The sequence below is a fragment of the Camelus ferus genome, chromosome 1 (assembly GCF_009834535.1).
Source record: "Camelus ferus isolate YT-003-E chromosome 1, BCGSAC_Cfer_1.0, whole genome shotgun sequence".
Classification (NCBI taxonomy): domain Eukaryota; kingdom Metazoa; phylum Chordata; class Mammalia; order Artiodactyla; family Camelidae; genus Camelus; species Camelus ferus.
In genome coordinates, this window is record NC_045696.1 from 59,040,000 (window position 1) to 59,050,257 (window position 10,258).

General features: G+C 45.0%; 1 protein-coding gene and 1 non-coding gene across 2 annotated transcripts in view; both read right to left on the minus strand.

Moving 5' to 3' along the window:
• The window catches only part of MYLK (myosin light chain kinase), a 150,936-nt gene extending 141,024 nt beyond the window's left edge, over positions 1–9,912 (minus strand). Inside the window, 1 exon segment of the mRNA XM_032481411.1 lies at positions 9,745–9,912. Coding sequence (XP_032337302.1) covers positions 9,745–9,909 — 165 coding nt within the window. The 5' untranslated portion in view covers positions 9,910–9,912.
• Positions 2,109–2,180, minus strand: TRNAA-GGC. The gene has a single exon. It is a non-coding gene; the product is annotated as a tRNA-Ala (tRNA).
• Positions 9,913–10,258: the final 346 nt, after the last annotated feature.

A 10,258-nucleotide genomic window follows, 5' to 3' on the forward strand; every position in this document is an offset into this window, starting at 1 on the left:
TATAAGAAGGAATCTGAGACTCAGGGAGATACAGTGATTTGTCAAAAGTTTTGAGGCAACTTCATAGGAACAAGAAACCCAGGACAGTATTCTTTCCACAACATGTTATGTTAATCAACCAACTAAATTCTAGAGAGCAGAATATAACCTTCCTAGAATATGGCAATGGAAAAGAATACAATGGACTGGAAGAGCTGGAAAAGGCTTCAGAGAGGAAGAAAAATTAATTTTCCACTACAAAAATTGATAATCCATTAGTTGCAAGATTGCTGACAAGGGAGATCACATTTTATTTTTCTCTGTAGTGCCAGAATCCAGAGCACAGAGGAATATCAACTTTTCCTGTGTTGGCCAACTTTTAAGAAAGTTGCATCTTAATGATTAACTTCATTTAAAGTTGGAGGGAAAAAAGAAGACAAATAAACTTAAATATAAAACAGAAACAGACTCACAGACATAGAATACAAACTCATGTTTGCCACAGGGGAGGTGGGTGGGAAGGGACAGACCTGGAGTTCAAGATTGGTAGATACTGACAGGTATATATAGAATAGATAAACAAGATTATACTGTATAGCACAGGGAAATATGTACAAGATCTTGTGGTAGCTCATGGTGAAAAAGAATATGAAAATGAATATGTGTATATTCATGTATGACTGAAAAGTTGTGCTGTACACCAGAGATTGATACAGCATTGGAAACCGACTATAACTTGATAAAAATAAATTAATTAATTAAAAAATAAAGTTGGAGGAAAGTTGCATATTATGAGGACTGTGAACATCTCAGGTTCTGTAGAAACTAAAGCTATGTGAAAAAATAAACCAGACCTTCCTGAGAACTTGGGTGCCCATGGAGACCCCCACTGACGAATGTCAAACCTGGTGCTTCATACCGTGTTCCTTAGGTCTCCATGAGCAAACAGAGAGAGTAAGAAAAGCCTCATCTGGTGTCTCCATCTCTCATTGCTCATTTTGCCACACAGTTCTGTTTCCATTTCAAGGCAGACAGTCAAGTAATTGGAAACATGTTAAAACAATAGGCGCCTAAAGGCTGATTACTAGAAGAGACAGATATATCTAGACAGCACCTGTCTTCTCTTCCCTGATTGGTAAACTATTGCCACAAACTTAAAAAACACACATACTTAAAGAACAAAAAATAACTCTATTTGCATGGTTCCAAATCCTCGCCTTATTTTAGGCAGTGAACACGTAGATGCTTTTATGCGGCAGCGATCAGACTGTGCAATGTCCTCGCTCTACTTCTCTATCCACTTGGTGTTATTCGCACACATTTCCATTTGTGGGTGTAGCTCCCCAAATGATGTGTTTGTTTAATTATCTCCTTTGGAGCACAAACTAGCTCCTTTTCTGTCACTTTAAATAGTGTTCTGAACATTTCTGTACCAACTACTTTTTTCTTTCTACTTTAAGTCAGAGTGTCAAAAGCAAAATTCTTGGCAAAGCACATCAGGGTTTTATTGCGCCTGTAACATTCTGCCAGTCTGAGCCCTGGAAACGCTGAACCAGCACTCCCAGCAATGTTCCCTGTTGCACCTGTTTCCTCATAGCCCCAACAGTGGGCTCTTGGCATCTTTTATGTCGCCAGTTTTTCAGGTACATAAATACTTTAAAGGTATTTTAATTTCCATTTGTCTAGTTGCTGGCAGAGTTGTGTAATGTATATTGATGCAGTGCCATATATTTTTCCACACCTAGACTGTCTACATTCCTTTCAGTGTAAACTGTGTGTTTATCTTTGACCTTTTATCAAATAGAATCTAGACATTGAACTCAGATAGATATGCCAAGTCTTTTTACAGGCAATTTTATTGTGCTTTTTATAAATTACAGGAGTCATTCTCACCTACTGTTAAAAAAACTCAAGCAACAAGAATGTACATAAAGTGCAAGGTGAAAGTTGAGGGTATAAAATGATGAAATGTTTCTTTCCCTCTCACTCTTTCCCCTCCCTGCCATAGTATCACTTTCCAGATACGATCATTGAAATCATCTTCTTATTCTTATCATTAAACTCAGTAATTCTTTTTTGTTTGTTTTTTTTTTGGCGGGGGGAGTGAGGTAATTTGTTTGTTTGTTTAATGGAGGTACTGGGGATTGAACCCAGGACCTCATGCATGCCAGGCATGCACTCTACCACTGAGCTATATACTCTCCTCAACAACTCTGTCGTTCAAGGTAATACACTCTGTCTATTTCTTTAAGAATTTAGAAATCACTTAGTGAATTCCCACTATGAATGATGAGAAATTTCACTGAGTTAGACACTGCGTCCCTCTCACCAGTCCTTCTTTGATTTTTAGATCTTGTATTGGACATTAATGACAAGATCACAAACTCAAATGCCTACAGAATCTGGGGAGGATACACAAGTATAGAAAGCAGGTGGGGACAAGAAACATCACGAGGCTCTTCCTACCCACTGATCACTTTCCCACTATTAACATGAATGTGGCCGGGGAAAAGCACAGTCATAACTGGCAACAGATGCTTGCCCACGCACTGGGAGATGACTGGGAATGGGGGAGAATTACAGCAGCCTGGCAAAGACACGCTTAGATGCAGGGGGTAGCACCCACCGACCAGGTTTTGCCACGTGGAAGTATTGCTGGATCTTATTTTTTGAGAAAAGTCATTCAGAAATGAATTGTATGTGTAAGTTTTCCATTTTTAAATCTTAGCTCAAAGTTTTTGAGAATACTGCTGACCAAACATAAAAGGTCTGTGTGCCAGATATGGCCAATGGGCTGACCATTTTTGACCTCTGTCATTATGGTTTTAAGTCATATATACTCAAGCCTCTGTTATTTGATCCGTCTGTTTTAGATGGTACCGCCTCCCTTCCCAGTGTGTAAGATGAGGACATCAGTACCCTTAAAGTTTTCTCATCCTCCTTCCCCTCCTCTCCCTTACCATTCACCATTCCTTTACTTTTGGCTTACAGAGTTTATTTTCTATTCTGTAGCTATAACTGACACTTTTGAGCTTTATCTATGGATTGATATTTTTTAAAAAAGAACAGGTTACAAATCAGTCCATGGGTCCATTTGTATATATAAAAATATATGCAGAGATAGGTTTATATTTGCACAGAATATTTCTGGAAGGGTACCTAAATTGTTCACCGTAGCAGCCTCTGGATGGTGGAAGTGAGGGTCAAGGCAAGGAACTTTTTCACTTTGCTGGAGTTTTTGTTTTAAAAATAGTTTAACATATAAATCATTTTTTTCTTTATAATAAAGTTAAAGGCACAGAGATGATTAATGAATAATACATTTGTAAAAGGCCAAAGTGGTCAACTCTTTCCTGTGGTTATGACTCATAAATGATTTTATGTGATTATTGGGAATCTTCCACATCCTATTACCATGGCTCCTCTGTCCTCTAATAAAGTGCTTTAAGGAGAAAACATACGTAAGGAAAGTAGCCTGAAGGAGGTAGCATTAAAATTGGACTTTGATGCTGGATAAAAGAGAGTGGGAGAAGGAAGGGCATCCTTGATAAAGGTATGCCCTGAGAAAAAGAAGGGAGCAGGGAGGCCAGGATGTGGGTGGGAAACAGTGCAAGGAATAGGATGGAGAAAGGGGAGGAAAGACCCTATAAGAAGCCCGGGACCAAATCCCTACTGGTTTGACTGGCAAGAGGTCTGGAGTCAGACCCTACCACCTTGGTTCTCCGGGAACCAAACATTTATTGAGCACCCCTCATGTGGCAGGCACTGTGCTCCTCCTGGGGCACAGAAATGCATAAGAAACACTCAGCGAGTTTAAGGAACCAGGTGAGACCTGTAAAAGGAATGACATCCCGAAGTTCAAGGAATACAAGATTTGGACCGCAAAGTACTGCCTCCTTCACTTACTGACATAACCTTGGCAAGTTTTATAATTACTCTGAGCCACTAGGTTCTTCCTCTATAAAAAATAGGGATAAAGCTACTTTACCACGAGGACAAAATAACTAAGATCACAAGCCTGGTGCCAAGAGGGCACAGATAAACGCTAGCTCCCTTCCTTCACGCTCTGCCCCCATTCCTAACCCCATAATCGACAGGGAAGATAAAATACTTTCTTTGTTTACCCTTTTTCCACAAAGGTGATCCCAGGACAAAGTACCTGTGCTGCAGATGTGTGGGCTGGGCAAGCAAGGCTGGGGCAGGATGTGTTAGAGGAAGGAAGGGAGGAGCAGGGGTCAGGGCTGGGGAGCTAGGAGCTGACCTAAGGCTGGAGGATATTAAGCAGCGGGTGGCACAGTCAGACCTGCAGTGTAGGAAAGACAGGAGTCAGGAAGCAAGAAACCAGTTTCCCAATTCACTGCACACCTCATCTTAATCTCCACTAAATTCCTATAGTACAAACTGTTAATTGAACTATTTCAAGCATCTGATTATCCTGTCATATCCTACTGTTTTATATGCATGTTTTTCTCAAGAACCACACTGTTAAGACTTCTGAGGACAGAGTGCAGACCAGATACTTCCTCGAAATTTCTCTAAGTGGTTGAGCACTTCTGAGTTAGAAGTGAGCTGGGAAGAAGTGCGTGGGGAAAGGATATCACTGGTAGTGAAAGTGGAAGGAAACTGAGGAGTTAGTCCTGCTTTCCTGTGTCAGACCTTCTCTCTTCCCTTCCTCCAGCCTCCACAACTTAAACGTAAACATGCCTCAGTGAGGCCAGGCTAGCCCTTACCTGGGAAGCCCCCTTCAGTAAACATCAAGCCCCTGGGTCTGGGCAGAAACCTCATCTGGGCTGTACTTCAAGAGGCACTAAAGTATCAGCTCATTGGATTCACAGCACAGCCAGGGCCCATCACCATGTTTGCTTTTTCTGATAAGAATGAATTCCAGGGCAGAAGGGAAGAATTTCCAGTAATTTCAGTATTTTTCCTACCCCCTGGCTCCTCTCGTACTTGACTCTGTGCTGGGGGAAGCAGCCCAGCGGCCCTTCAGCCGCTCGCACGGGCACCAGGGCAGCTGGCGGGCTTCAGACGGCCCCGGGCTCTCTGTGCATGGAGGCCCCAGCGCGCTGGGTGCAGCAGTGCTCCCCGGGCGGTGGCACAGTCCACTGTGCTGCTGTTCTCATCTGAGTTGCATTCTGCATCATCGGGGTCCTCCTAAGCACAGGGGCAGACAACAGACCCCCACATCTGAGTTTCATCTACCTTCTTGTCCCCCCAGGCAAACAGATACCCCTTGACCATACCACTCAGGCCTAGAAGTATCTTCTCACAGGAAGAGGTCCACAAAGGCCTTAGAGGTAGCCTTTGGTAGAGAATGCCAAGGTCCTGGGTGCCTAGAACATGGAGAACAGCGTGGCTCCAGGGGGCACATCCCTTGGGCAGACAGATCCCTTACTCTGAGGTGAGGGTGCAGCCAAAGGAACAGGGGTTTCTGGAATGTGGGCTCGGGTTGCCTGGGTCTAAAGGTGGTACTGATGAGATAGAGATCCAAAGTTATATGAGATCTGGAAAATACAATCTCCTCAAGCTGGCAGAGCAAACCAAGAAAGGGCAGAGGTAGATAGTTTCGGCCTAATCAGCAGACCCTGATTAAACAGTAGTTTCTATAGTGATATTAAATTACTACTTAACCTCACGTGATTGACTTCCTCTCATAGGCCCTAGACCCTGTTGGGTCAAGCTAGATGCACACAGCCAGGGAGGAACAAATTCTTCCAGAATGTTTTAACCACAAGACCACATTCAACTCAAGCACTCCCCTTACTGTTGGTAGAAAGGTCTGAAAGGGATTTTTTTCTTCTCTGTGCTACGTCTTCTCCCCTGTGTATTCCATCATGTAAAGAGACAGTATCTCCACATGCATCTCATTAGGTATTAATCAGTTAGGAACAGTTTTTGCAAAATTTCCTTTGTGATGATCACAGCCAAAGGTCCTATCTGGAATTAGGCTAAGCCGTAGGAGTTTTGTCTCTTAGCTGCTGGTCTTTATGCTGCCTCCACTACTGCACCCCCAACCCACGTCCACCCCAACCAATCCTTTGCACTCTGGCTTGTTGCCTCATGGTTTTAATATGACTGCCTGAGCACCAAGTATCAAAAATGCTTTCAAGGCAGGAAGCAGGAGAGAGGTGGAATATGAGAGCGCCAGCAATTTTTTTAATTTTGTTTTGTTTTAATCAGAAAAGCTAGAGCTTTCCCAGAAATTCCCTAGCCGACTTCAGCCAAATGTGTTACTGAGCCAGTCTTAGCTGCAAAGGAAGCCTCTGCAGTGGCCTCTAGAGTGGAAGAGAGAAGGGCAAAGGGGATTGGTCATGGGTTACATGTTGGTTCAAAGTATCTGCCACAAAGTGGAAAGACCCGAATAGACATGAGGCATAGATGGTGTGGGATGAACATCTCACAGTTTGGAGTTTCTTAGAAAAAGAAAAGAACCACAGGGGCACCTTTGGTCCTGCCTTAAGGTCACTAAGTCTTTTTGATAGAAAGAGGGGCTTTATTGGAGGGAGGTGGGGAGGGGTTCATTAAGTCCTTGACCTAAAAATAGGCATAAAGAGGAAGAGGGGCAGGGCAGGAAGCAGTTTTTACCTCTTTTCAGGAATAAAACCAGAAAGTGCAAGCTTGAACTAACTTCTAATTATCAGCTTCAGAAGGCAGTAGGAAACAAACTTTTAAAATATTCTCACATCTGTGGGGTCCACTGTGTTCCTACAGTGATGGGAGGGTCCCTCTGCCCCCTGCAGAAGAAGCTGGCACAACCTAGTAACTTCCACACCCAGGCTTTAGAGCTCAAGCTGGTGGAGGCAATGCTTTAGAAGGGAGAGTGGGGAGAGGAAAGCTGACAGAGGTCATGAGGACTGCTGCAAGGAAGAGAAGGGTTCCAGCGGCTGCAGTGGGCACCAGCCTGGGCCTAAGAAGTAGTTTGAAGGCTTATTTTAAAAGTCATTCAGTTGTAAGAGATTCCGCAAGAGCTCAGTTACTGGAGAGCTGAGGTCCCGGGGGTTGCTGTGAAACTGACACCAGGACTGGCTGGTGCAGAAAAAGCCTCTAGAACAGGATGCATCCCAGGGCCTGGGGAGAGGGGTCAGCTGCAGGCAGGGACAAATGGCCACAGGAGAGAAGGTTTAAACACACTAGAGGCAGAGAACCCCTGGTTGTGATCAGGGGGTGGCCCCATTTGGCACTTGGTCTTTTATAATTAAAAACTCCTACTCCAAGCTCTTGTCACTTAGGCCACCACCACCTTAACCTTTCCCCTCTCTGAAGGCGCCAGGTCAGTATCCAATCAACCACCTCCTCATCCTGGAGTCATCTGACATGGCCCTTCCCTGATGCAAAGCCTTCCTTTCTGTTCTTTGCCACAGTGATAATATGCACTCTCAGCATGCTAGTTTACAGAGCACTCTCTAGGTCAGCCCCTCCTCTGAGTTTCTCTCTGCAAATTCTCAGATGTAGCCAGACACTCCATCTAATGTCTCCCTAGAATCATCTTCCTTCTGTGCCCACCATACACCAGCATGCCATCAAGGTGTTGTGCTGGGTTAACTCCAGGAAGTTGGGACATGGTAACGGAGATCTGCAAGCTGACTTTTAAGGAATACATTCATTTTGACCTATGGTCCACATGTAATATACGAAGTGAACTATTTCCTCAATGTAGGCAAAATAAAACGTTCACATGAAGAATGCTACACTCCACAAACATTGCAGTCAACATGGTGAATGCATGAAATGCCGCTGACTTGTTTAAGACTTGTTTATGTATGTAACCATCACCTCATTTTAAAAAATTTTGTTATTAAACTTTTTGACTTTATGAAGTGTTTTTACCATTTTCTTCTTCAGCTCATTTTCTTTTCACATCCCTGCAGGCCAGAAAATACAGAAACAACTAGTTGTTTCTTCTCAGATAAGGAAATCGAGGTCCAGAGAAGGTCTGACCTGCCTACCACAGGACGACTAACAGAGAACTTCAGTGTGTGGACTCCTGCGCCAGAGCTCATTCTACGAAGGTTCCAAGTCAAATAACCAGAAAGCTCAGCTCCTGCATGGCTTCCACAGTCAGCAAAGGGAGCAGAGACATCTTCATCTACAAAAGCTAAGTCATCTCTTTCTCTCCACATCTGTCTGGATTTGAGGAAGGGGTCCATCCCTGAGAAGCAGTAGGGTGGGAGGGTGGGTATGGAGAGAGGACGGGTTTTGCTAAGCCATTCTTTAAAAGTTCACTTTCCATTTCTAAGTGTAAATCCAGTGTCTTATAACACATTCACAAAGTGGTGCAACCACCACTACTATCTAAGTTCAGAACATTGTCATCATCCCCAAAAGAAACCCACAAGCAGTCACTCCCTACTCCTCCTCCCTAGGCTCCTGGCAACCTCTCATCTACTGTCGCTGCAGGTTTGTGGATTCTGGACATTTCAGATTGTGGAATAATTCAGTATGTGACCTTTTTTGTCTGACTTCTTTCACTTCACATGTTTTCAGCGCTCATTTATGTTGTAGCATGTGTCAGTACTTCACTCCCATTTCTAAATCCCCAGGGATTCTTCCTGTTGCCTCTTTCCTGCCAGCTGTGGGGATGTGGGGATGGGGGAACCACAGTCAGGGCAACAGGAAAGAGCCCCCAGCCTGGGAGTGCCCAGAGAGCAGAAACAGACCCTGCAGCAGCAACACCAACATGCCCCAACAATCTTCTTCAGGTAAAAGACACAACAAGGAACGTCATACCCACCACCAAACAGCAGGCTAGATGGGCCTGTGCAGAGGACACAATGCACTGCAGCCCCTGAATACTCTCCAGATGACCACACAGCCAGCCCTGCCACTCAAACAAAGGCAGGCCCAGTGTCATCCAGGAAGAGTGATGTACTTGACCCCTTCTTGCCACAAGATTTCAGGGGCCTGCTCTTAACTTGTAGATTCATAGTGCCACCTATGAGTTCCTCATCACCTCAGCTTTCTTTTGTTCAGATCAAACCTTTTAGCTTCTAAAGCATTTCCTGGGGAAGACTGCCCGTGTTTAATCCAGGACGAATATTACTTGCAAACCCCCTGTCTTCCACGTGCATCTCCACGTCAAGATGATGATTCCACTTCCTGGTGGCCTGAGCCAGCAGCTTATTAAAAGTTTCTCCAATTGGGCATAACCTCAGTGTTCTTACAGCTAACCTTCCCATCTTCTTCTTCTCCTCTCTAGCACAAGGTGGGCAAGAAATTATCATTGCCATTTGCAGAAGAAGAAATGGAGGTCCAGTAAGAGCAAGAGACCAACACCCATTAGCAAAAGGTGACAGAACTGAAATAAGGGGTCCTATCTGCCACCCCACTGCTCTGGGTGTATCAAGTGCATACACGAGAAGCTTAGTTAACCAAACACTCCCTCCAGGTAGGAAGTAAGAGAAAAATAAGAGTTAGCTCTCAATAGTCCAGATGTGTGTGCACATATTTAAATCCCAGCTGTGCGCTTCTGGCCACCACCCCATGTATTCTCCTCCTATAATCAGGTGCACGTACCCAGAACAAGACCTGTGTTAATAGCAAAACATCTCATTATGTTCCCCACCCAGCACACCCGAGTTCTTCACCATAGCCCGAAGTCAACCATAAACAAAAGAAATACAGTAAATTGGTATCTATTTACTTTATATGTGGGTCCAAAAGAAAAGCAGGCTTTCTGCCAAGTCAGCCTGCAGAGGAAAAGTCTGGAGTAGAAGCAGCGACCCCCCGACTAGCCTCCCCTCTGCCTCCCCCAGCACCCCTTCTTACCCTCCCTTCAAACTTGGCAGTGGCTCCTTCCTTGATGCAGAGGTTCCGAGGGGGAAAAATGAAAGCCGGGGCCTCGGTCAGGGGCATGGAGCCGACTCCCGAGTGATCCATGGTGAGGGAGGTTTTGGAAACGTGTGTCGAGGCAGCCAGCTTCACATCCCCCATGTTCTGCAAACAGGAAGGAAGACCAGGTCAGACGAGACAGAGTGCAGTCTGTCCTCCCTGCAGGTGGTTGGTGTGCCCAGTGTGCTGGTTGCGGCCACAGTGTCGTGGGTTTTACTGGGAGCCCCATCAGGTCAGGGTCCACCAGGAGCTCCTCCCTGGGAATGGGAGGCTCTCTGTCCCCCACATGCAGAGCTACAGGGGTGAGGCCCAGCCCACCCCAGATACCAGCACCCAGGGCCATGTCCTGGCCTCCCCAAAACCCCATGGAGAACTTCCAGGAAAGGGGCAGCTGAGGCAAGAACAGAGAAACCAGATGTTTCTCAGAGTTTTTACAGTGGGTGTCTAAAGT